The sequence below is a fragment of the Cercospora kikuchii genome, assembly GCF_019650295.1.
Source record: "Cercospora kikuchii DNA, contig_00001, whole genome shotgun sequence".
Classification (NCBI taxonomy): domain Eukaryota; kingdom Fungi; phylum Ascomycota; class Dothideomycetes; order Mycosphaerellales; family Mycosphaerellaceae; genus Cercospora; species Cercospora kikuchii.
Window position 1 is genome coordinate 1,231,375 of NW_025408582.1, and position 26,231 is coordinate 1,257,605.

The following is a 26,231-nucleotide window of genomic DNA, read 5'->3' on the forward strand; positions in this document are numbered from 1 at the left end:
CTAGTAGGTCTCGTCGTGGGAGAGCGGAGGTGTATACACGCCGCCTGGGACTCCAGAACCTTTCCGAAATCGAGACGATCCTGAGAATATGGCAGCTCCGGTGGCGAAAGGTAAGATCGACGCCTGCATACGGCCACGCGACGACGCAGGTGACCGATGGTCTCGTGCATCGACAATCAACTTGTCTTTCGGATCATCTCAAAACTCGAGACAAGCAACTAACAATGGTGAACGCTCCAGGAATCATTATATCCCTCAGCATCATTGCTGGCCTCGCTGCAGCCGCCACACAAAGCCCACAGGTTCAAGCATGGCTTGAAGAGCAGCGAAAGAGGATAGCGGAACTGCTAAGACAACTTGGTGAAGAGTTAGACCCCCAGGCAAGACGGGCAGCAGAAGCATTTGCATTCGAGGGGCGAACAGTCAACAACGATTCTGGGCTGGCGAGAGAAAGTGCAGGCAGCAAAGAGGCAGCAGCGTTGGCTACTGGAAGGCGGCTGTCGAGTCCCAGCAGCACGGTCCGCAGGATACCCGTTCGTGGCCCTTCGGATCCGGACGAGGCAGAAGAACGCAGGAGGAAGGGCCGCGAATATCTGGCAAAGCGGAACCAGCAACTGTATGAGTTGCAGCAGAGGCGGAAAGCTGCTGCTGCCGCAGATGGCCTCGCCACACCACCTTCTCCGACGTTCGATGAACTTGTCGATTCCGAAGGCAACCTCAAACGGTCGGAGCTATGGAACGAGAAGGAGTTGCCAGCAGTGCCTAACGTCGATCCTCTTTCTGAGACTGTACAGCAAGAAATGAAAGAAGTGGAGCGGCACCTTGTTGATCCAATTGCTGCAGACGAAGCGGTATCTACGGGTTCAAGTGGTTGGTCGCTAGGATCACGATACGCCAATCCTTTCGGTGACGAGTACGAATTGGAGCGCAGCGTCACCCCAAAGCCTCCGATCCCACCCAAGATTCAGCTGGATCAACAGCCAGAGCTTGCCCGTGCACCTACGCCGCCTATTTCCGTTCCTGGAGCATTCGATTCAACACCGACAGCACAGCAAACAGAGCACGTCGACCATTCTGCATTGAGTTACGAAGAGCAGCTCGCGATAGCGCTATCTCTGTCTGAACAGAATCCTTCGAGCACGTCTGCAACTGTAAGACAACGAAAGCCCGAGCAGGAAGATGTCGATCTGAAGGCTGCCATTGCCGCGAGCTTGAGGGACATGGACCATCATCAAGCCGCACACGCTATCGCGAACGTTGAGCCTGTGACCCCGAGAGTTACTCCAGCTGATGCACAAGTATTGATTGACCTGACGCCTTCTACGCCCACCTCCTCGGAGTCAAGACGAGATTGGTCTCAGCTGTCCAGCCCAGTCGTTTCCAGACCTAGACATCCTGGCTCGCTTGACGCTATCGGCAACAACGCGCCTTCAGAGGCCTCTGATGAGCTCTACCGGCTTACACCCGAGCTCACGAAAGCACGTCTGGCTAGCCACAACGAGCAGCAGATGACTGCCACATCACGCCCATCGGTGGGCTCTACGCTACCCTTCGATCCCGTCCGAGATGCTGCTGCTTCTTCAGCATCTCAACCTGCGCCCGATGTTATGGATGCCAGCTTCTATTCTGCTCACGCCGAGCCATCCCCAGCTCCAAGTTCAGCTACGTTCGACCGTGACACGCCCATGCTCGTTGATGTCGCAGATGATGCGCCTCAAGAAGGTCAACGCACGCCCACGTCGCGAGCACAGTCTTCCTTCGGCTTCCAAACGGAGTCTGACACCGATACGTTCGCATCAGTATCTGCACCGCCATCACGCACAATGTCTCGCGCAGAGTCACGGGCTGACAGCGAGATTTCTGGTATTGAAGTCATTGATCTTACGCACGATAGTGATGTTGACATGATGTCGGAGGAAGGAGACGGGATAGCCACGCCGGACAGCTGGTCGGAGGTGGGCAGCCGGGATGCTGACAGCGACACTGAGGAAGCTCATCCACACCAACGATCCCGCGTGAGCTTGTAGGCGGAACCACCTCTGTGTATGTGTAGATTGATCGCTTCACGGCCTAGTTTGGTATTTACTTATGATCTGCGGCGGTGCATCTACTCTCCGATGCCGTGGGCATGATCTCGAGCGCCAAGGTTGTTTGACAGAAAGTCTCTGATCTTGAGCTTGACCGATGTCAAGACTGTGCATCGGGGTCTTCTCCAAGGGCAACCTCTTTGCCGAGGAGGAGGTTGCTGAATATGAGCTTAGCCACTGCAGAGTCCTGAATCAAGACGACCACCTTCGGCCGACATGTTCGGACCCGAAATGTGCGGTCACGTGTGTTCATATGTGGTCCCGTCATCGGCTACCCAACAAGGCTGTGCGTTATCTATCTCCTGCGTCCAACTTCCAGTCTCAACACAATCTGCACGTCAGCACCGTGCGCCGGCAAGCACAGCAGTCGATTCGTGCGCAACACTGCAGCACGAGAATCGTCGACGGTGCGGAAGGTAGATAAGGAACGGCGCACACCTTATTTGATTTGATACATATATTATCCTGCATGCCGCCAGGCTGAAAATTGAACTCGCTTTTGACTGACCACGGTATTAGCCATTACACATCTAGTTTCTCCTTCTCGTTCAAGCTCTCTGAAGAGGTCTCTGAAATCGAGCCTCCTGCCCGCCTTTTCGGCACAGTCCGCGACCACGGTCTCACCGGGTTGCCGAGCCAGTCGGTCCCAGCAGGAAGGTGCTCTCCACGCATTACAAGTGACTTGGGCCCAACAGTCACGCCAGCGGCGATATCAGTCCCGAGAAGAGCGATTGCGTTGGGGCCAAGCGTGGCTCCCGCCTGCAAGCACACCTTATCCATCCGCATGAGTCGATCGTGAAACAGATGCGTCTGGAGCACGCACTGCCGATTGACCGTCGCGCCCGCCCCGACGATACAGAGTTCCGTCTCTGGCAATAAATGGCTCTCGAGCCAGGCCCCACGACCTATCCTTGCACCCATTGTGCAAAGCCAGAGCGACAACAGCGGCGTTCCGAAGCAAGGCCGAATATACGGAAGAGCCAACGACTGAACGAAGGTGTCCGCGAGCTCATTCCGCCATACAAAGTGACTCCAAAGCGGAGATTGTTGGCCAGCATGCACATTGGGTGTCAGCAGCCACTTCGCAGCTGTGGTAATTGTGCAAGCGACGAGAGTGGCGCCAATGACAAGTCCTGGACTCACGAGAATCGCCCATCCTACGCCAAACCTGTCCAGGAACCAGAGCATGCCGAGGAAAACCGACGTCGACAACGCACCGAGAATCAACATCGGCACAATTCGTCCAGACTCAACCAATGCTCTTGCAAGTTTCAGCCTCAGAGGTGGATTGAACGTTCTCTTTGAGCTTGCTGGCTCTTCTGCTTGGCGTGGGAGCGATATTGGAGGTCTGCCCAGCCAGGTCGAATTCGGAACCATTTCAGCTTCGGGTGGTGCAGTAGCGTGAACGCCGATTAGCACCTTTCCTGGAATGCTAGTTCCGGCTTTTACAAGACCTGTGTTGCCCACGAAGGACTTCTCACCAATGGAGGTAACGCCAAGCTGGACATAACCCACACCGAGCTCATATGGAGAGACCAGAACGTCGTCCGCCAGAAAGGCGTCATCTGCGACCTGAAGTAGTTTGGGGATTGGGACCACTGTTGAGATCTCCACGTTGCGGCCGATCTTTGCCCCTGCCAAACGTAGCCACGCTGGCGTCAACAGGCTCGAATAAATGGGAAAAAGAGTCGATCGGGCGTCCAGCATGACCCCGCGCGTTAGCCATGCTGCCCAAGCTGTTCGGCTATGCCATGAATGCCGACCAGGTTTAATGGCGAGGCTGGCCAGGCGCACAAGCGTTATGGTGATGGCAGCATACAGAAAGGTTCCCAGCACTATCCCAGGCACCATCATCTTCAACACCGCGTCGAACAAGGACATGAGGTTGTTATAGTCTGGGGTCAATGCTGCAGCCAAGCCCCAGGTCGGAGCGACTGTGAGCACCGGCAGAATGTCGAGGATGAGCAGACTCAGCGTTTCTCGAATCATCGTCCAGATTCTGCGCCCAAAGGAAGGCTCGTTCGCAACCTGTGGGTGTATTGGAAAGATGGCATCAGGACCTTTGATCACGTCCTTGGCGCAAATACCGGGCTCGACAGTGGCATATGGCTCGAGTGTAGTGTCCGGCATGAGCAAGCTGCGAGTGCCAACGCGCGCTCCCTCTCCAATTCTGACTTCGCCGATGTGTAATAAATCGCCATCGAGCCACCAGCCTGCAATGTCGGCTTCAGGTTCGATAGCACACCCTCGGCCGAAAGTGCCCAGGCCCGTCACTGGTGGAAGCGTGTGCAGCTGAACATGGCCTTCCATCTTGTTGCCAAGTAGCCGAGCATAGACACGGGCCCAGATGGTTCCGGAAACTCCTCCAAGACGCCCGATGTCGACGAAGCGCTCTGCTGCCCATAGTCGAATGTGTGTCCAGCTGCCACGCTTGTATGTTCCACGGGCAATGCGAAGAGTCAGAACCCTCACGATCGAAGTGAAGACAATGACCCGCCCAGGCATGCTGATCATCAGGAACCACACCACAGCGACTAGCCACCATGGTAAATTGTTGCGTGCGGCCCAAGAAGTGGGCTGCAACCTCATCGAGAAGGCCTTCTTTGTCAAGAACATGATTGCAAGCAACCGAAGCCCTTCCAGCAAGAATTCGACGAAGAGCAATGGCAATTGAACAACAAAGGTCCAGCGAGGCGTTGGCATTACCTCGCGTTGTTCTTGTTGCGTCCCGGACAGCTGTTCGACACGCGCAGCCATGTCGCTCAAGCTGGAATGCTCGTACACGTCTGCGACCGAGAGCGATGGAACCTTAGCTCTCAATTGTGAAACCAATTGAGCAGCTCCCAGACTCGAGCCACCCAGATCGAAGAAGTTCGAATCCGGCGCAGGTTTTACGCCTAGGACGCGGCGCCATTGCTCGCCAACATATCCAATGGTGCCATCTAGCTGTTGGTCGTCGGACATGAGAGACGCCGGCAAAGGCCATGGCAACGCTTTGCGGTCAACTTTCCCTGATGGCCGTATCGGTATGTGGTCCACAGTCGCAATCATTGGTACTTGGCTTGGGGGAAGCATATTCCGAAGCTTCTCGCGATCTGCTGCAGCATCTCCATGACTCCTCACAACGTAGCCGACCAGGACCTGCGAGCCCAATTCACTACGCTGAATGGTACACGCCGCAGCGCTCACGCCTTCCAACGTCAAGAGTGCGGCATCAATCTCGCCTAGCTCGATACGACGGCCACCGAATTTTATTTGCTCGTCATTGCGGCCAACGAAGAACAACCCTTCCTTTTCTGCGCGCACTAGGTCACCGCTCCGGTAAGCTCGTTCTCCAGAAAATTCTTCCAGTGGTGTGAACTTGGCTTTATCCTTCTCAGAGTCCAGGTATCTCGCCATGCCGATGCCTCCGATCACCAATTCGCCCTCTTCGCCCCACCGTACAGCCCGCCCATTTGGTCCAATCACAGCCAGCTTCCAGCCTACTAGTGGCAATCCGATTGCAACTGGCTGCTTGGGCTTCACTTGCGCAGCACAGCTCACTACAGTGGCCTCGGTAGGGCCGTAAGTGTTCCACACCTCGCCGCCGACGCTACACGCAAGTCGGTCTGCTAGCTCGGGTGGAAGAGCTTCTCCACCCAGAATGAGTAGGCGAATGTTTTCGAGTGCCGTAGAAGGCCACATTGCGACCAAAGTCGGCACTGTGGACACAACAGATATGGTTTGTGCAATGAGGAAGGCACCTAGCTCGGGCCCAGCCTTGACGACAGAGCGAGGAGCAGGAACCAGACATGCGCCGTATCTCCAAGCCAACCACATCTCCTCACAGGATGCATCGAATGCGATTGAAAGGCCGGCTAGCACCCTGTCACCTGGACCAAGCGGCTTTTCTTGCAGGAACAGCTCTGCTTCGGCATCCACGAAAGCTGCTGCACTCCGATGCGTCACAGCTACGCCCTTTGGTTTGCCAGTAGATCCCGATGTAAAGATAATCCAGGCGTCGTCTTCGGTAGTAGGGCCTGCTTCGCTTGGCAGTCGTTTGCTCTGGCGACGAACGATAACACCCTCGTCTGTCAGCACGGCAACAACATCGGCTTCAGTCCAGACCAGATCTATTCGTTCCTTGGGATCGTCTTCATTGACTGGGCAATACGCACCGCCGACTGAAAGTACGCTCAGGATTCCAACGTATAGCTCTATCGTCCCTGAGCTCAGTCTGATGCCGACCCGATCACCAACCGACACGCCGGCCTTCCTGAGCTGTGCTGCTTTAGTCTGGATCTCCTTTGCAAGAGCGCCGTACGTAAGGCTTGAAGTTCCGTTGTCGATCGCCAATGCCTCGGGATGCGCGGAGACGGTGGCGTCCAGAATTTGCACCAGCGTTCGAGGTGACGCTGGTTTCGTGTGAGGATAAATGGCAAGGTCCTCAACTTTGCCCAGTATGCTCCTGTCGTCTACCGAAAAGAAAGACGTGACCGAGCTGGCCCCGGAGAATGTCCGGGGCGTGGAAGCGCCAGTCACATCAGACCAACTCCCACCAGGAGCCAGCCCCTCTGAAGAAGTGGAACTCATCTGGGAGGGCTGTTCTATGAAGCGAATGTGAAATTTGAGGGCATTGGCAAGATGCGTGAGATGTACTCTCAAAAGGAGAACGGGCGCTACTTATGATGCCTTCTCTACAAGATTGACTTCATCTGGTCGATTCTCACTGCAGCGAACATTTCCCAAGAGCGGGCCAGAGCTGGACTGCTGGCAGATGATGTGACACGCCACGAACTTGGCTCACGGAATGGTGACCCAGCAGCGAACGTGCCGTTGCTGCGTGCATCCGCTGCATCGCGCTCATGCTGTGCGGCGCTGGCTAGGCCGGATGATCCTTGGCATACATATTTTTGAAAACCAAATGACTGATGCAGTCGCAGACTAAAAACGTGGACAAGATTACGATCGATGCAGCTAGGCGGACTGCCAAGAGGAAGACAAGCACTCAACGCATGACGGAGAAGCATAGACTCAAGCGATTGGGCTGGCTTTGGCATAGTCCTCGCGTTTCACCTCGTGATGCAACCTCGAGGGCGTGGTGCAGCACCGGCCGAACAAGCACTTGTCAGATGAATGTGAGACATCTCGCTTCACGCGATTCGTACCTCGAATTCCTGGCCATGATGACCTCGGAAACTGTCTCGGGACTTCCAGATCCTCCCATTCTCGCAAAAGACGTAAAAGCCGTGGGCTGCATGCAAGCTCACTCAGCGCATATGCATGCCTGGTCGCTCAACCGCGTTCGAGCAAGAGGACTGGAGGGATCCGTGACGTGATGTCCGCGGTTGCATCGACTGACATTTTGGGAAGATCCCTAGCCGTTTTGTCTCTTCTCATCGACTGGATCCAACTCTGTGAGTTTTAGTGCCGTCTGTGTCTAGCTGTTGTCGTCCCCTGACTCTCCAAAAAACAACGAATCGGGACGCGATCGGCAACAATGCCGAGATCCGGGTTCGGCAGCACTTCATGCACCCTTATGCAAGTTTGCAGACGGCGCAGATGGGCGGCTGAGAAAAGCTCGATCCGAATTGTAAGCATACTTTGGTTGCGCAACTAGTCCCGTGTCAACACATCGATGCCGAGCTGGTGGTGCCCTTTCTTGACCTTTCACGCCATCCAATACAATCGTCACATGCCGTGGGCTGCAGTCGTTGCATCATTTTATTAATGTACACATCTCACCAGCATCAGAACGCAAATACTCTGATGGTAGCTTTGAAACTTTCCGTCGGCAGGCCAATATTCCGGTACGCAGGTGACACTAGGTACACGTGGCAAGCCACAGGAACGGACTGGGGCTCACGAGTGGCATGGTACCTGGATGCTCTGCTGTAGAACGACCTCTTCCAACGACCAAGCCTCATGAAACAATAGTTCAACAATGAGTCGACCACGAGCCCTCGTATATCGCGGTCCCGCGACGAGTGAAGGCCTGCCAGAAGCAGTCGCACAGCTGCTCGAATCCTCGCCAAGACATTTCGAAGTGCAGTACGCTGGCCCTAACGAAGCAGTCGACATCTCTGCTGGGGCTTTGCGAGCGGTCGACTTGTACGCACAGCCTGGGGGAGATGGTATGATTAATAATTCTTTCTCGGCATCACGAGAATATGCTCAGTGGCTTGCGGGAACGATGCTGATGATTTGACGCCACAGACCTGGACGATGCTTTTGTAGAAATGCGGAAATATCGGGCGCCAATTCGCGAATTCGTGTCAAATGGTGGCCGATACCTTGGGGTTTGCCTCGGAGCCTATTTGGCAGGGCACACGCCTGGGTTTGGTCTATTGCCCAAGCACGCTGATACAGATTCAGAGTGCGAGCAGAAAACCGCACAAGTGAAGAACGACGATGACACTATCATTCAAGTTGACTGGAAATGGTCGGCCGGACCAAAAGCTGGCCAGACCACCAAAGACAGATGGATCTATTTCCAGGAAGGTGCAGTGATTCAGGGTTTTCGTCCTTCTGCTGACGCCTTCATCCTTGGACGGTATTCGAAGAGTGGCGGGGTTGCTGCTTCCGTCAATAGGCACGGCAAAGGTTGGGTTGGCCTGGTGAGTGAAACGGCACTCCTGTTAGAGCGTGCTCGCGTGTTCTGACAGATTCTGCTAGATTGGACCGCATCCGGAGGCCACCCAAGAATGGTGTAAGTCAGGATCACGAGAATGTACCCGTACAGCAAAATCTGATAGCACGACAGTCGACATTGAGAGTATTATTAGTCCCGACGGCCTACAATATGACATCGGGTACGACTTGATCGAGGCGACAATGGCAGGTGGACCTCAGCAACCCGAGAAGGAGCTGTAGCTGGTGCGTAGGGCTGGATCCTGGATGTCTTCTCACTGGCCTCGTCACTGTACGCGAAGATTATCACAGTTACCAGCAGGACGGTTCACAGCCGTGCTCGGTACCAGCCTGTGCCTATACGACTGCCTAGACTCCTTTCTCACTTGTTGGTTGTTGTATCACTTACATGCTGCATCCTTGAGACCCTCACTACTAAGTTCAAGATGATCCAGAAAGCTCTTCCCAGCACCAGTATTCGTGGCTGGTTTCACATGCTTACGGTACTTCTCTTGGCGTATTGATTACACGTGGACCCCGCATGGCTCACTGCCATGTGTTGACCATGTTCTCAGCTCGCAATCTCCTGAACATGAAACAGACAGCGTCGAATATCTTGAAAACATGGTCGACCAACATACGCCAAGAAGATGGAGCGTGCACATCAACAAGTCAATCCTCAGTTTCGACGATCTCTGCCACCATGATCTCCTGCGCAAGTCGCCGCCACGACCACTTGGGCTTGGTGGGATCAACAAGATTCGAATGTGCTGTCTGTTCGCTTGATCGTCCGCGCAGCATGGTTGTCGGTGAGCAAGGACCCGTGGAGAAAGGAGAATCTCACAGCCAAGACGGGGAGGTTTTGGCATCAGCATCCACAAAACCTTCAATTCCTTTGCTACTCTTGGCTTGCCAACACACTTCTCCCAACAGCGCGAGTAGTGCCATTTGGCAATTACATCACGCCATTGATGTGTAAGCCAAGCTTCATTCATGTAGATCTGCTCGGCTTTTTTTTCTTGTCAAATCCGCGACTAATCAAAGACGGATCTTGCATTGAGCGCGGCAACCGTCCTGCATTGGCGCTTAACAGTGCCGACTGACATGACTCTAGCAATCATAGAACTGCGGTCCGAAAATATACGAAACCGTTCGGAGCTTCACGCTGCACGACAAAGCTTCTAGTGAGTTACACAATTACATTACCATCGAGACACGGCTCGGTCAAATAGAAAATGTACGAGCGTCTCTGCCACAAGCCACAGCGCATTCGCATTGTAAACGTGCTCGTTCCCTGCAGCAGTGCAGCCAGCCACAAAAGCTCCCAACAATCGCCAAGAACTGCAAAGGAGAAAGTATGAATCGAAATGAGAAGACATGAAGAAAAAGCGACGGCACGGAGAATCCGGCTCCTGCAGATCCTACGAAAAGAGAAAGCGAGAAGTGAAAAAAATAAGTTTAGTCTACGACTGTGCGATGACCGGATTTGGAAGGTACCGACTTTTTGCGCACAAAAAGCGATGACATTTACGGTTCGAACTTCGAACTTCTCAGGTTGCTGATCTGCGAGGATCAACAGAAAACCCGACGGCATGTCGCCCTAAAATTCCAATAGAGCGCCATGCAGTTCGTGCAGAACGGGATGGTCTTTGATTTCCTTTTTAGTCCGGTGCTGGGCTGTTGGACGGCGAATGATATGAGCGATTCAGAGGCACGCACATCTTATGCTCAGGTCTGCTCTGCACCGATACAGCGTCTCACTGCTCCGTGGTGATCTCTGAGCATTGGGATCGAGGTGCAAGACGCCGAGAGGGTTTGTGTCAAAGGGCCGATACACCCATCGTGCCATACTGCTGAGATGATGATGACTCAACAAGAAGGTGTGGCTGCTTCTGGACCTATGCTGCCACTCAGGAAGCGAGACGTGTCAACGTGAAGGGCCAGATCGTGTTCTGTTGGTATTGTCAGACCATCTGGAAAATGCGATGCAGCTGACGAGCCGGCTGTGCAAAGAAATACCTCCAACTTCCATCGAAAGACCAGAGACGTGAATGCACGCAGATGAGAATTCTCTCTCAATGGAAACAGCATGGAAGATCAAGAAAAGCATCGCATTCATAGTATTCGTCAGGCTCCAGCGCCAAAGCACATGCGTTTCGCCAGTCAATGCACTATGCGCCGTAATTTCAATACACGAACAAAATCTCCTCGACCAGCATCATCAGATCTTGTACACGATACCACCGCTCAACATGATCTTGTTGCGCTCATTCAGCTCCTCGAGCGCCTTGAGCGCTTCATCATCCTCGAAGCGCGTCTCGCCACTCCTCAATCGCGCATTGACTGCAGCGACCAATGGCTCTACATCTGCAGCATCATTCGCAAACAATGGCCCATCGATGAGTTGACCGAGAGCAGTCTGGAAAGCCTGCAGTCGTTGAGCAGTAATCGGCTCTGCTGTTGCTTCTTCCTCTTCCTCTTCCTGTTCCTCCTCTTGTGTAGGCTGAGATTCGTCTTGAAGAAGTTGCGAGGCTGGCAACGAGGAAGCCATGCTTGCTTGTGAGCCAGTGGCACCATTTGTTTGTGTCGTACGTCCTGTTCGAGCCGGCGTTGAGTTGTACAGATCCTCTTCTTCTTCCTCTTCCTCAGCACCGCCGTTGGTTGCTGTGTGACCATTTGTACCATTCGTGCCGTTAGTACCCCGAGCGCTCCGTCCGGGCGTCCGCGTTGATCTGCTCGCTCTGGGTCTGAGGTTGGCATCGTCATCGTCGCTGCTATCAGAATCATCTGTCGACATTGCATCTGGATCCGGTGATCTTCTGGCACGCTTCCGTCGCTTGCGTTCGTCTTCCACGACTTCCTTGAATAGAGCAAATCTCAAGATGCCCTCCGCAACTTCTGCGTCCTTCTCGTCCACTCTGTTCGACAAACGTGACTTTGCGTGCGCAGTGGCCAAACGGATCAGTGTTTCCAAAGTACGAGCAGTCATAGGAGAAGTCTTGCGTTGGTTGCCCTCCATTTCGTCGTTTCGCAGTGCGCTGTACGCAGCAACAATATGGTCCGCGGCACCTTTTGTCAAGATCGGCTTGATACGCTGTTTCGCGTACTGAATGTATTTCTTGATGAAGGGAATACTCAGGACTTCACGTCGTTGGTTCGCACCACGACCGCGGGTGATTGTGACTCCGCTGTGCACCATGGCATCGAATTTCTCGTAAGGCTGAGTAGTCTTGTTGCTCGTGTCGCCCTCCTCCTCCAGGCCTACACCGAGTGTTTGATTTTGCTGTTCCCGGACTGGTGCTCCCTCCTCCGTGCCTGGTTGACGGTATCGATGCATGCGCAGGACATGCTCCGAGACTTGACGATCACGGACGTCCTCAATATCGTCCGTAACCACAAACAGCAAATCGAAACGCGAGAGCAACGAATCGGGCAGGGCGATGTTCTTGTGAGGATCCTTGTGGGTGTCATATTGGCCATAGATCGGGTTGGCCGCTGCAATGACAGAGCAGCGAGCGTTGAGAGAAGTATGAATGCCAGCCTTTGCGATGGTGACTGTCTGTTGCTCCATGACTTCGTGAATGGCAACGCGATCAACGTCGGACATCTTGTCGAATTCATCAATGCACACCACACCACGATCTCCAAGAACCATGGCACCAGCCTCCAATCGTCTTTCTCCGGTCTCCTTGTCCGAAGTCACAGCTGCTGTCAAACCGACACCAGACGATCCACGACCAGTTGTGGCAATGGCCAAAGGAGCAGTGTTGAGCACAAATCGGAGCAATTGAGATTTCGCTGTGGATGGATCACCAACCATGAGGATGTTGATGTCACCACGAAGATGTGTGCCGTTGTCCAAGTTCTTCTCCATACCACCAAGCAACATAAGCAATATTGCCTTCTTGATGTAATCGTGTCCGTAGATACTCGGCGCCAGTGATTGCGAAAGCAAGTCGAACACCTTTCGACCCTTCGAGATCTTGTTGATATTTCTGATGTCGCCGTCTGTGATCGTTTGCTGTGCGATACCTCCTCCTGACTTCGACGAAAGCAGAATCACGTTATTGGCCAAGATCAATGTCTTGAAAGTTGAGCTGCCTTGTCCGGCATTGCGGTTGCCCAAAGACCGGTAGATGCCAACCAGTTGTATTCTGTCACCAGGCTTCACCCTGTCCACCATATCATCGTCCATGATCACATCCACGCCGCGCGGCAGCTGACCAGCAGGTGCTCGCTCTGGCATCTCCTGTATTGAGATCGTCTGATGATCTCGGTATGTGCAGTATCCATATTCTGTAACCAGTGGGTTGCCCTCGCCATCTTCTGTGGGGTATACGCTTGTGCTTGCCGCTCCGTTGGCGGTCATCGTCTGGTCTCGGTATTCGCGGAAATGAAAGGTCGACTTTCGCTCGTTCCAGTGCACGCTCTTGATCACTTTTGGACGCACCAGTGAGCATTTTGTGACAATTCCTTCCAGTGACACCATGTGATTTAAGTATTGCGAGGAAAGTGTTCGCGGGTTACAGGCATACTCGCCGAAGCTGCCAACGTATGCGCAATAATACATGGCCTCCTCATCCACTTGCTGTGTTGCTCGGCTGCGCAGTGTCTGCACGATGTCGAAAAGCGCGCGATCGAAGGCTTGCGACCAGTCGAAAGGTTGGTTGAGGAGGCCATCTGCCATCTCTCTGCTGTGCTGCCGGATCTCGTCGATACTGACTGTGAGGCGTCTGAGGCCGCGATTGAGCATCAGTAGAATCTCTGCCTGGTAGCTTCGCGCTCTCGGGTCCTCTGTGAATGGTGAGCCTGTGCCTATACGGTGCGGCGACTCGTCTTACGGGGATCAAGAAAGTCCTGCGCCTGTCGAATGCGATCCCTGACCGCTTCATCGCGAAGCTGGAGGCCGTCCATGGCGGCGGTGATAAAGCTGGACGAGGACCAGAATGTGTTGTTACTCTGAATCGGTGTGGGTATCAAATAGCGTCGTCAGATCGTGTGTCGCGCTGGTGAGGTGTCGTGAAGGGGAGCTGGAGAAGTGGGATGGAAGAAACACGAACGCGTCGCGTGCGAAAGTGGTTACAGATAAGCTAGGACATTTTGAGGTTGGCGTGTTTTCGCGAGTCCCTGGGGCGCTTCTGCTTCGTTTTTCCTACAACGATATTGTCATCTACCACAATCACCTTCAACTGAATCGATCAGGCAGCGCACCGGTGTAGCCCCAATGCTCAAGCCGAATGAATTCTCCGAAGCATGCATAGCCCGCCGACACTGATGGTCATGTACCCGATGTTTCCAGCACTGCGCCCGGTGCTGCTCAATGAAGGTGAAAGAAATGAAAGACTGTATCGTTCCTTGCAGCAGACGAGACGTCCATGCTGCTGGACATTGTGTATGCTCCTTTCGTACTAGACATTACGTGCTGCATTCAGCAGTCTTCGTCACTTCATTACCACATCCATGTTCTCGTTCTCTATGCTGACACACTTCTTCTATGCACCTTCAAGCTTGCCGACCCGGGTTTTTCTTTCCTTCCTCTCCAGATCCACAGCTCTTGCAGCAAAGCTCAATTGCACAAGCGCTAAAATTGCTGCCACACTTCCGAGCGCAATTCGCCCGTAGTACAGGCCGGATCCGTCGACGGCGTACACATTGAGGCTGTCGTCGTAGATGTAGAGATCGATAAATCCTCCAGTATCAACGCTATACTCCGTGGTGCCCCACATCACAAGAACCCACGTCCAGAGTGCGAAGGCGATGAGAGACCAGATGATCGAAACGACTGGGCTAAGCCAGCCGCGCATGTGCAAGACGATATCGACCGCTGCAGCGAGCATAGTCGCCATCGGGAAGCCAGCAGCGTAGAAGTAGAGTTCGCTGCGTTCCTGTTAGCTAAAAAGTCGACAACGCCGCGGGTTCCCTTACGCTGTCGAAATTCGTGTGTAATATGGCGAATTCCTGATATCAGCATTCGCAAGGCGTGCTGTGAACGCGCAACCCATTGCCCATGTCGCGGTGGACACGAGGAAAATTGCGATCAACACCCATCTTATGCCCGAGGACCATCCACGCCAGCGAGTGTCCGCCATGATGCTCGCTTGGTTAGCGAATGATGTCTATTCCAGTTCTGAACAGCAGACCTAGTCCAGTGGTGAAGGAAAGGACCTGTTGTGGTGGTTTGTAGAGAAGCAATGGTAACCGGGTATAGGCCAGCGTCACGCTCTATATTACTATATCTAGGTCAAGCGCTTTGAAGCAAAGTAGGCAAGGTTGAATGCCAATTGGTGCAACAAACAAAGCACAGCCTCATGCAGGAAGCTGGGCGTACATCACACAATGCCATTTGGGGTATGAGATCGCTCTTTGCCAAGCACATTCCGGACGAGGAACACTCAAAGCAGACACAATGAAGAGCTGATAGACATTCTCTAACAGATGCGCGTGATGAATATTCGCCGGTAGGTGAGATCACAGCACATGGCTCCATGAAATTACTGCGATTTTGCTATGCGACATCACGAGCGCGTTGGGCGCCCTTTCAGTAGAAGCACGAGAACGAAAGACAAGCTGTTTCGACTCGAAGGATTGCGATTCAATGCAGGGTGTTTCATCCGGAATACGGTACAGCACTGAGATCTTGAAAGATCTGCATGGCTTCAGAATGGAAAGGAAGAGGCTCAGCTCGCGCACAGCGCTTGGCAAAGAACACCCAACGGCTGCCTTCCAGACGCCAAAAATGCAGATCGCAACGTTCTCCGGATCACAAGGATAAGAAGAAGAGCGTATACCACTCGGGCCGGCATGCCATCGCAAAAGCAAAAAGAAACGTATCACGACGTTGGCAGGATTCGCTGGATGACAGTTAGCATCCGTTGTCCTGAACCACAATTCTGTGAATTGAACGTACAACCTACGCCCCCGAAGGGAATTGATATCGAATACGGCTGTAGCAACAGCCCTTTCGAGTCAATCGCAGTAACCACTTTGCTACAACGCCTGAGATGTGGAGTATCCAATTCAAACTGAATATGACCGCTTCCTCTTTGCTCAACTTGCAGGGTTCGGAACTCATGCCTGGAGTCGAGGTGAGTAGAGGGCCTCGAAACCCCTTTTAAAGTCGATCCAGGGCGTATTGAGTATTCCGTTGACCTCGCTATCGCTTTCTCGTGGCTGAGTAATAGAATTGTGTCGTGCCGTATCTTCGCAAATCTTGGCATTCATGTTGCCGAGTGAAGGCGGGTCGGTGACTTCTTCCGACGTGATTATGCTCAACTACGAGGTCTTACAACTCCGGATTGATGAGACACAATATGCGGAACGTCATGCATGCAGCACTAACTTCTGCTGCATAGGCCTCTTGGGATGCATCAATCGGCACTCGAAAGTCGGCGTCGTCAATTCCTGGCCAAATTTCAACCGGAAAATTGAATGGGCTAGCGCCGAGGCCTCTTCGCACTGGATTCAATGTCCATTCTCTTCGACTACGCCACGAACTCTCATGAACAATGATGCATGCGCGACCCGCGACGAAAGAGATCACAGCCAGTGACTTGCTATACCGATGCGATTAACAGTAACCTTCCATCGTCTGCAACCGCTATCACTACGTTATCGCCTCAACCGATGAAGATCCGACTTGAGAATGCTTAACGCTCTCGAGGCTGCCGCGCGCACACGAGCGGTACTTCCCACATGCTGGCAAGATGCTATAGGTCGTGAGCCGTAGTCGAAAATACAGACCATAGCTTGGGTAAGTACTGGCCGCCATATAGCATATCCCTGCAGGACCATGGTCAACTTGAGCCAGCAGCTCGACAACGTGCTTCTTCGAGCCAGCTGTTCCTCCGGTAATGTGGTCCCATACCAATGGCTCTGTGGCAGAGACTCCTCCATTGCCGAATTCAATCTCGAAATTTGCAGTATTTTTCAGCTTCGAACATGGACTTTCTGACGTGAAAGAGCATAACCTGCAAGCCCGAGGATGCCTTTCCATAACTGACACATCGACAATAGATCTCGCCCAATGCCAGAAGTATCGAGCACTATTGCAACATCCCGTGTCGGATCCGTAGACGCTTCCGCATACCTGACACATAATTTCGTGGAGCTCCGATAGTCCCGGACCGGCCGCCATAGAACCCAACGCGTAAACTCGGCTTAGATGTCTGAGCAACACGTTGCACAGAACCAGCTTCACAAATTTCGCCATCATCGCAAAAGAGTGCGACTTCCAAGATGCCAGAAATCATTGAGCCTCAAGTAATCAAATACAGTTTTCTTGACGATTACAGCGAAGGCGCACATCCTCAACTTCTAAATGCATTAATTGCCAGCAATGATGCCCAACAGAGCGGATATGGCAACGATGAGTACAGCGCAGAGGCAAGAACACACATCCGACGACATCTGAAAAATGACGACGTGGGCGTCTTTTTCGTGCCATCGGGCACAAGTGCCAACGCCATCTCCATCGCAGCGTGTCTCCGACCTCACGAAAGTGTCATCGCGCCTTCAACTGGCCACATTGTCACACGCGAAACAGGAGCCGTAGAATCTGCTGGCCACAAAATCATCAATGTGATCCCCGAGGCAGGCAAGCTCACTCCAGCTCTCATCAAGAAAGCATTAGCTGAGAATTGGCATTATCCTCACATGGCCAAGCCTCGATTGGTGTATATCTCCAACGCCACAGAAATTGGAACAATCTACACAAAAGAAGAGTTCAAAGCCATTAAGCAACTATGTGAGCAACACGACTTACTCCTCTTCGTCGACGGAGCTCGTATCGGGACCGCACTAGCGAGCGATAAAAATGATATGAGCTGGAACGACGTCCTAGAATTGACCGATATCTTCTGGATCGGAGGCACAAAGAACGGAGCACTCCTCGGCGAAGCCATCGTGGTCAAAGATAAAGCGCTGGCCCGAGATTTCGAATTCTATGTCAAGCAACACGGCTCACTCCTAGCCAAGGGAAGAATCATGGGCGCTCAGTTCGCAGAACTGTTTCGTGATGATTTGTATTTCCAGCTCGCCAGGCAGGCGAATGTGGCTGCAAATAAATTGTCCAAGTCCATCACTGATGCTGGGTACACACTCTTAGCAGAGACAGAAACCAACCAAGTTTTTGCCATCTTGCCCAGGCCACTGGTGGAGAAACTTCGCAAGGATTTTTCGTTCTATTTGTGGGAGACGAGAGGCGAGGATTGGGTTGTAGTACGATTGCTTACAACCTGGGCAACGGATGAGTCGCAGTTGGCGAAGTTTGGGAATGCTCTGCTTGCTTAAGTGGTCGCCTTGAACAAAATCGAAGATAAACATAGAACGTGTGCTAGCTTGCACAGTGGGACCCTCATATCGTGTAGGCTGGTCGGAGATGTTACTGTTTCCGAGCGAATGGTTTTAGACATGTTGGTAGCCAGTCGAATGGCTCGAAAAGCGCTGTGAACAGCAGATATAGAGGCAATTGTGCAACTTGTCTCTGAATATCATCTATGTCTGCAGTCAGATACCAATGTTCAGCCAGCCAGTATCGTCAGTGTTCGCAGCCACTTCTGTCGTCACACATGAAGACGTGATGATCTATGTCTATCCCTTCGTCTCTTCTGCTGCTCCCTCCTCATTCCGCGAAGTACCCATCTTCGTCATAACATATCCTATTCTCTGCCCAACATCACGAATGACATTTCGCAAAGCGGCGTCATCGATCGCTGCATCAAGGATACTCATCGTAGAGGTGTCGCCCTCGCTGTTGGTATCCTCATCATCTTCATCCCAGCCCTTGCGGCGCGCTGGCTCCTCTCCTCTGGTCAAAGATGTGTCGAGGTGAGTGTACTGCATGAGACTGAGCATCTTCGCCCTGCCTTCAGAGTCGCGACTCTCTCTAGCACTGCGCAGAATCTCGGCCTCCTGAGCATCGCGATCGACATTTCCCAGAGTCGTAGTGCATCTCTTGGGCACGTAGGCTTCTTCCTGGTCACTGCCTTCCAGGTGTAGCACCTCGATCTCGCCACCACTCAACTTAGCAAGATCATTCCTGCTGGCTTGCTCTGCAACATCGTCCTCGACAGCTTCTGAGAATGGCAGACCATTCTGTTCGCATTGGCAACCGAGTAAGCGATGCGTTTGACAATCATCCCCCTCATCAAGCGAAAACAGGTCGCGCAGGTCATTTTGTGTGAAGTTGCTAGCGGCGTCTTTCCCGTCCACAATACTGTCTGCGAGACCTGTCTTGGTAATCTGGCGCTGAAAGATCTTCTCGTCCATGACACCCTGAGTCACGAAACGATAAATATAGCACGGCTTCTTCTGTCCATCGCGGTGAATTCGAGCCATGGCTTGCAAATCGTGCGCAGGGTTCCAGTCGGAGTCGTACATGATCAGCCGCGAAGCGCCGACGAGATTCAGACCAGTACCACCGGATTTCGCTGAGAGTAGAAATATGTAGACTTTGCTCTGTGGAGTGTTGTTGAATCGGTCGACCAGATCCTGGCGCTTCGATTGAGCTACACTGCCGTCCAGGCGAACATACCCCATACCGAGGGAAGTGATCAGTGTGGCTAACATGTCCATGGTCTCGGTATAGTGGCTGACCAGAACAACTTTGTCGTCAGACTCGTTTCTGATTTTGACCAATAGCTCGTCAAGTACCAAGAGCTTTGCGCTTGTGCCTGGGGTGGTCAACAGTTGAGACGATACACCCTCTACAAGGTCGTTGCGCTTGATCTCGCCTGACTTCGTCCTCTGCTGTAACAGCGTCGGACTGTTACAGAGTTTCTTCAGAGCTGTGATTCCTTCCAGGCCACCGGCACCTGCGCGCAGTGCGGACGCGACAGCCTGAGTGCCAATGATGTGCCGATAGACCTTACGCTGAGTCTCAGTTGGCTTGCAGAAGATCACGTACTCTGTCTTTGGTGGCAGGTATTTGGACAGGATCTCAGCTGTACGACGCAAGATGAACTTTCCAGTGATCTCGGCCAGCTCGGCACTTTGGGCCTCGCCTTTCTCTAGATCGTTCTTCGTTGCTCCTGGTTGCCGTGATTTGACAATAGGATTCTCGAATTCCCGCTTGAAGGTCGCGTACTTGCTCAAGATATTAGGGTTGACGAAGTCGACCATCGTGTGAAACTCGGCCAAGTCATTCTGCACTGGAGTGCCGCTCAATATCACGCGACGCTCCGTGCTGAGAGTCTTGATCGCAGATGCTGCTTTGTTTGTGCTTGATTTGAGTCGGTGACCCTCATCGCAAATGACGATGTCGATGCCGGAGGCTCCTTGAAGCTCTTTCTGGATTTTCGTGAGTTTCTCGTAGCCGATGATCATCACTTGATATGCCCTGCCTCTGGTGAAATCTGTGAGTCTCATCTTGTTGTTTTCAACCATGTATACGCCAACACGGTCGTTTCCGAGCCATTTCCGGAACTCTTTCCTCCAGTTGTTCACCAGCGTAACTGGACACACTATCAATGCCTTCTTGATGACAGGAGGCTCTTCGGAAATCGGGTTCTGCTTGAGCAGCGTCCACAGCAATGCAATAGTTTGAAGCGTCTTGCCAAGGCCCATCTCATCTGCAAGAATGGCCCCCTCCCCGTCGTAGTCCTTCATACCCATGACGCACTCATACATGAACTGGACGCCTTGACGTTGATGTGGACGCAGATGGCGTGTGAGGAGCGGGTCCACCACAACATCTACGATCTGTTTGCCCTTGGGGACTTTACTTGGTCGTTGCATTACCAGCGAATCTGAGTCGATGGCGTGGCGGGGAGTCGGGACTTTTGCGTTCTTGACTGGAGCCAGGACATGATTTTGAATGAGTGGTGCCTTGAAAGCTGCTCTGCTTGCCGCACTGGTGGGTGGAGGCTTGAGCGAAGTCTCCTTCTGAGTGAGGGCGAGCTTCTTAAACTTCGCCTGCTCTTTTGCCGAAACGCGACTGTTACCATCGATCTCCTTCAGCGAAGGCGTGAGTGCACTCTTAGTCCCTTTTGCATTGCCCAGGAAGACGCGACCGGAAATGTAATCATCTCTGGAAATCATGGATTCAACCTCCACCTCTTTGCCACCGATGGACAACTCGGATCCTACCATGAGCGGGCCTTTACAGGTGCCCCGGCCAAAATCTTTGCCATCAATGTTCTGTAACCTGGCCTGGGTACCTTTGACTGATAGCACGCCGTCTCCATCCCAGGTTTTGTTCTTCTTCATAGTGAACTTTCGCCACACCACGACGAAGAACTGCTCCTGCGCTGGGTCTGAGCTGGAACTTGGCTGAGAAGACCCGTTGGTAACTGGTACTAGAGGACTGCGAAAAGTGGGCGACTGAAACTTCCGAGTAGGCTCGGGTCTCTTGAGTACTTTCGCTGCAGCGATGGTCGAGTCGGCTCGCTCCTCTTCATCTTCGCTGATGCGCCGTCTTTTGGCTGGAGGCGGTTGGCTGAAGTGCTGAGACGCACTCGTCGTCGTCTGTGGCCGGTTGAAGATGGTCGGCGGCTTGAAGGGCTTCATGATGCCGACGTTCATGGGTGAGATCTAAATCACCATGAAAGTGAAGTGATAGACGCGTCTCGAAACGCGCCTGCAACGCGGCCAAGCGCGAGGACACGTGACTCAGCAAACGCGGAAGGCACCATGGAACTTCTCTTGCATACTGTTTGTGACTTGTGCATTCTGGATACGTGTAGCGAAAACCTTGATGTGCCTCGCATCGGACAAGTGCAGCCACCCTGCAATGGCGAGAGGCAACAATAATGGAACCAGGGCTACCTCAGGCAGGATTCCGGTACACACACACACGCTGCCTTCGACCCCTGCACAGCCGAGCAGCGCTCTCCGGCTCCATCCAATTATCGCTTCTCTTTTCCGCTCCTAACACTCTACTACAGGCCCATCTCATACATATGCATCTTGCTCTTTCTGTTCTCGTTTGCGCTCGATACTGTTCCAAGACCTCTCGAGACAGCGCTGGAACAGATCTCTTCGCTCGCAAGGCCGTCGTGTGAAGCCAAATCCGGAGGGCGTCCGCACTGTGTGGGCGTGCGGGAAAGGAAAAGGGAGCTGACTTCGGACGTCGGGTCTGCGAGCAGCCGTTGGAGGTATGTCCAAGGCTGAGTCGAGCTCACGCTTCACAACGATCGCTCCCACACCCGCCGCTTACGATCTCTCGCATCGGTCTCTTGTCGCGGTCGTCTGCCCGAGTTCGTTGTTTCGGGTCGTGGGTGGAGTTGCGTGTGCAGTGATTGATACTTTCAGCAGAGAACGACCATGTTCAGTAACGGTGCAAGCCCAGCACGTGGCCTCCAATCGAGTAAGTGATCGTGTGCTTTCTTCTTCAGTCCGCAGATCCTCTATGCGCACCACGTTCTTGGCGCAGGCTGTTTCTGTCAGCCTTGCTCAGAACGCCAGTCGGACTCCTTCGGATCCTGTGCCTCACCTTCGTTTCTCGTTGTACTATTCTTTTCGGGCCGGCGAGCTGCGCTCTGTCATCATGTCCATCGATTCTCCTGCTCTCCTTTCGCTCCTCTTCCTCCTCGATTTCTATTTTCACCCCCGCAGGCCGGTTGCAGCCATGCTGCGAAAGAGGACCGTGTTAGCATCGACGGTGCTGTCGGTCATTGTATTGTATTACAGCTTACGCTTCATGCCTTCAGGAGAGGCGAAAGTACACCAGATACTATTGAAAGAGGTCAAGAACATTACAACGAGCGCGAAGCCATTCTTCGCTCCACCGTTGCGGACGGCGGGGAGGCAGATCATCGATGCGAATGGCGAGAGGGTGAAGCTGGCTTCGATCAATTGGTATGGCGCCAGCGACATCTACTTCGTGCCAGGAGGTCTCGACTTCCGGCATAGAGATGAGATCGCGTCAACGATCAAGAAGATGGGGTTCAACTCTGTACGGTTCCCCTATTCCGATCAGATGGTGATCGAGAATCCTGTGATCCCGCCTGAATTCCTCTCGGCCAACCTGGATCTGCTCGATGACTACGAGCTCGGTCACAACGACGGCCTGAAACGAAGCGCAGACGAGCTCGACGGTCCACGAGCATTGGATGTATACAACGCCTGCGTCAAATCCATGACCGATGCTGGCTTGATTGTGATCCCAAACGATCACATCACGAACGCCCATTGGTGTGACGGCATGAATCTTTGCGATTCCAGCTGGAAGAACGACCAATATGGACCCATCTGCAAAATCAAACAAACCACCGAAAGCTGGATCGACCATTGGAAAACAATCATGCAGCCCTTCATCTCCAACCCCCTGGTGATTGGTGCAGATCTCCGAAACGAGCCCCGAGGAATCTGGGGAACAATGAGCTGGAGTTCGTGGGCCGACGCAGCAGAGAAAGCCAGCGAAGCACTTCTAACATTGAACCCCGACTGGCTCATGATCGTGGAAGGCGTCTCATCGGCCAACGACTGCTCTGGAGCCAGAAAACGACCCATAAAACTCTCCATACCTGACCGAGTAGTCTACAGCTCACACGTATACTCGTGGTCTGGATGGGGTCATATTCCTTCTGTTCCTTATGGAAAACGTCCTTATCCTTCTTTCCAAGAGGACATGATTAACAACTGGGCGTTTCTGCTTGAAGATAATATTGCACCTGTTTGGGTTGGAGAATTCGGTGCTCCACATCGTGCTGATGAGCAATCTTTGCATTATTGGAACAATTTGATGACGATACTGAGAGAAACTGATGCTGACTGGGGTTATTGGGCGTTGAACCCGAGAAAGCCAGAGGGCTATGATAATGAGACTTATGGATTATTGAGAGATGATTGGGAAACAGTAATAGAGGATTATCGGATGAGGGATTTGAGAGAGTTGATAAAGCCTTTGCGATGATGGGTATGCATGGTCATTGAAACGACTAGAACGAAGCAGATAAGAGTTCTCATCGCTCTGTAGTTTTGATCTATCAAAAATTATTCGTTATTCGTGAAAGTCCTCATGCTAACGCCTTTACCGGGTATCATTCTAGAAAGCCGCCCATCCCATCATGCCAAATTATTCCATTCACGTTCGAATTACTCCTCCACCTCCTTCCCCTCATCAACTCGATCCCTCATATCCTTCCCCCAAACAGCAACAGCCCAGGTACCCAGCGCCGCAACAGCAACAAAAGCCGCCGAAATCGTACTAAACCATCCCACACCAATCGCATCAATAATCGGCAAAACAGCAGCCGACCCAGCAGCACCCAGCAAATACCGACTAAAATAATTCCCTGCCACGACTTCACTACTTCGACTCTGCATCACATCCAAACAATAAGTATTCAATGAAGGGAAACAAAACAGTTGCGCCACACCCTGCAAAAACATGGCAATGACCGGTAATGCGATCCCACCGACTTTCTTTTCAATACTCCAGCCATACACGATCATGGACGCCGGGATCACGATTCCCATGGCAGGAAGACAAGAGTGTAGACGATCCTCTGCGATACGCGTCCCGCGTTTCTTCATGTATCGTTTCACCACGGCGTCAGCCCAGCGTCCTCCGAAGAATGTACCGGTCAAGTATCCGCAACCAGGAGCGATGTAGAATAACCCAGATTGGATGGGTGAGCTTAGATTGAACCGCGGGTTGAGGACTTGTCGGATAGGTGTGAGAAGAGAATACATGTTCCAGACCAAACTCGCGCTTGCGACGGCGACGATGACGAGGTTGGGGTATTTGAAGAGAATAACGACGCGGGCGGGATTGATCCATTTCCAGAGCTGTTTGGCTTGTTGGGACTTGGGCAGGCCTTTGAGCTCGTCTGAGCGTTTCTTATGGATGGTTTCGGGGAGGAAGAATATGATGAGGACGGACGAGAGGCCGGCTAGGGCTGTTTGCAGCCAGAAGATAGCTCGCCAAGTGACGAAGTTGACGATGATGCCTACGATAGGTCAATCAGAGCGCAAGACAGGCATTTGGCCTAAGGTTGATGGGATCTTACCTCCAATGAATGGGCCAAATGCAGGGCCAATGAGGGTACCGCTCATGAACCAGGAATAAGCAGTGCCTCTCTCCACAGGCCTATAGATATCGCCGATTGCTGTTCCGCCAATGATCAAGAACGCCGTGCCTTGGAAGGCTGTGAGCATTCGGAAGACGAAGTAAGATCCGAGATCGGGGGCTAGTGCTGATCCTGCACTGAATGCTGTGAATGTTACGGCCGCCCATGCCAAAGTCCACTTCCTACCGTACGTCTGTCCCATCGGCCCCCAGAACAGTGGGCTGAGACCCATGAACAGCATATACAATGCGTTAGAGATGTTGAAGATTGATGCTGTCGTATCGTATGTGCTCGCAACTTCTGGCGAAGCAGCCAAAATGCTGGTGGAGCTGATGGGAGCTAAGAAGGAGGAGAAGCTCAGAATGGCTACGATTGATATCTTTTTCCATTTGGAAAACTTGTCGTATATTTCGTCTCCTTCCTCGTAGAACTCCTGGTCGTGGGCAGGATGTGCATCGTGGGTGGACATGTGTGATCTCGTATGCTGCAATTGCATGCTCGGGCGTTGACTCTCGAGATCTGTGTCTAAATTTCCTGCCTCATGCTTGGGTCTCGGGGCTGTAAACTTCTTCTCGTCGGCGGAGTCGTGTACAGAATGTGAATCGTCCTTGATAGACTCTGCCCTGGTCTCATGTTCTTCCTCGACTGCCTCTGTCGGATGCTTTTCGATGTGGTCCTTCATAGTCAAAGCATGAAAAGTTGAATGACTTTGAATCGGTACAGAAATTTTGCAACAAAGAGAAAGAGAAAAATATCTGACTCAACTTGAGGTATACGACACAGACTCAACTTCGGTCGTGACTGACCGAACATCTGCTGCACATCACAGTCAACGGCAGAATACATGCACAGGGCGCCAGGATGCGTCGGCCGATAGCCATCTATCACAGTCAGAGAGCGTATAGCGTGCATTCCATTGCCCGCCGAGATCGCTGAAGCAGAAGAAAGCCATTGATGGCCGCGTATCATTGGCTAGCGTGCATAGAGTCGATTGAGCGAAGTCGGCTTGGGCGTAATGGAGATAAACGGGTACGAGGATTGGTTCACCTGTTGCTCATAGTGCAGAATGTGCCGTGGCGGTGGCCTTTTTGATTTGCTCGAATGCTGTCTTGGAAGCGGAAAATATGCGTCCTTTTCCTTTTCCGCAGTCAAGAATTTGAGGCGTGGTGCCGACTTCCGATCTGGATCTTTCCATCTTATCTTGTCGCCAGTAACGGGCCAAGCGTGCACGCGTGGTCTGCAGTCAGCGATGTTAGTCTCTTAGCCGGCTCAAATGATTCTATGACATGGCGCAGCTCTCAGCGAGCAGAGCAGTTTGTCAATCTTTGCTGACATGGCTTGCTGGATCGTGTAGCGACATAGGCCTCTGGAAGGCCACAGAATCGATGCCAGGAGGAAGAGTTGACGAGACGCCTGATGGAAAGAGAGCGTTGTGCTGAACGTTCATCGTCTCCGCGAAATGGAGCAGCATGCCGGACGTGATGGAGTGAAGTAAGCAGTGTCGACTGCCTGTCCTTACCTCAGC

General features: G+C 52.7%; 9 protein-coding genes across 9 annotated transcripts; 4 read left to right on the forward strand and 5 right to left on the reverse strand.

The window, feature by feature from the left end:
* Nucleotides 1-88: 88 nt before the first annotated feature.
* CKM354_000041300 (uncharacterized protein) lies at nt 89-2,027 on the forward strand (the record flags this gene model as incomplete). Its single annotated transcript, XM_044795500.1, has 2 exons — nt 89-110; nt 241-2,027. 2 exons carry the CDS (start codon nt 89-91, stop codon nt 2,025-2,027), a joined length of 1,809 nt encoding a protein of 602 aa, XP_044651435.1.
* A 582-nt stretch (nt 2,028-2,609) lies between these two features.
* Nucleotides 2,610-6,659, reverse strand: CKM354_000041400 (uncharacterized protein; the record flags this gene model as incomplete). The annotated part of the gene is made up of 1 exon (XM_044795501.1): nt 2,610-6,659. One exon carries the CDS (start codon nt 6,657-6,659, stop codon nt 2,610-2,612), a length of 4,050 nt encoding a protein of 1,349 aa, XP_044651436.1.
* Nucleotides 6,660-8,010: 1,351 nt separating this feature from the next.
* On the forward strand, nt 8,011-8,939 carry CKM354_000041500 (uncharacterized protein; the record flags this gene model as incomplete). Its single annotated transcript, XM_044795502.1, has 4 exons — nt 8,011-8,200; nt 8,283-8,683; nt 8,742-8,775; nt 8,830-8,939. The coding sequence occupies 4 exons, from the start codon at nt 8,011-8,013 to the stop codon at nt 8,937-8,939; spliced, it is 735 nt and encodes a 244-aa protein (XP_044651437.1).
* Nucleotides 8,940-10,917: 1,978 nt separating this feature from the next.
* On the reverse strand, nt 10,918-13,610 carry CKM354_000041600 (MCM DNA helicase complex subunit MCM3; the record flags this gene model as incomplete). The annotated part of the gene is made up of 2 exons (XM_044795503.1): nt 10,918-13,490; nt 13,538-13,610. 2 exons carry the CDS (start codon nt 13,608-13,610, stop codon nt 10,918-10,920), a joined length of 2,646 nt encoding a protein of 881 aa, XP_044651438.1.
* Nucleotides 13,611-14,188: 578 nt separating this feature from the next.
* On the reverse strand, nt 14,189-14,785 carry CKM354_000041700 (uncharacterized protein; the record flags this gene model as incomplete). The annotated part of the gene is made up of 2 exons (XM_044795504.1): nt 14,189-14,573; nt 14,622-14,785. 2 exons carry the CDS (start codon nt 14,783-14,785, stop codon nt 14,189-14,191), a joined length of 549 nt encoding a protein of 182 aa, XP_044651439.1.
* Nucleotides 14,786-16,931: 2,146 nt separating this feature from the next.
* On the forward strand, nt 16,932-17,984 carry CKM354_000041800 (uncharacterized protein; the record flags this gene model as incomplete). Its single annotated transcript, XM_044795505.1, has 1 exon — nt 16,932-17,984. One exon carries the CDS (start codon nt 16,932-16,934, stop codon nt 17,982-17,984), a length of 1,053 nt encoding a protein of 350 aa, XP_044651440.1.
* A 300-nt stretch (nt 17,985-18,284) lies between these two features.
* On the reverse strand, nt 18,285-21,215 carry CKM354_000041900 (uncharacterized protein; the record flags this gene model as incomplete). Its single annotated transcript, XM_044795506.1, has 1 exon — nt 18,285-21,215. One exon carries the CDS (start codon nt 21,213-21,215, stop codon nt 18,285-18,287), a length of 2,931 nt encoding a protein of 976 aa, XP_044651441.1.
* Nucleotides 21,216-22,179: 964 nt separating this feature from the next.
* CKM354_000042000 (uncharacterized protein) lies at nt 22,180-23,547 on the forward strand (the record flags this gene model as incomplete). Its single annotated transcript, XM_044795507.1, has 1 exon — nt 22,180-23,547. The coding sequence occupies one exon, from the start codon at nt 22,180-22,182 to the stop codon at nt 23,545-23,547; it is 1,368 nt and encodes a 455-aa protein (XP_044651442.1).
* Nucleotides 23,548-23,729: 182 nt separating this feature from the next.
* Nucleotides 23,730-25,388, reverse strand: CKM354_000042100 (uncharacterized protein; the record flags this gene model as incomplete). The annotated part of the gene is made up of 2 exons (XM_044795508.1): nt 23,730-24,586; nt 24,647-25,388. 2 exons carry the CDS (start codon nt 25,386-25,388, stop codon nt 23,730-23,732), a joined length of 1,599 nt encoding a protein of 532 aa, XP_044651443.1.
* Between the last annotated feature and the right edge of the window lie 843 nt (nt 25,389-26,231).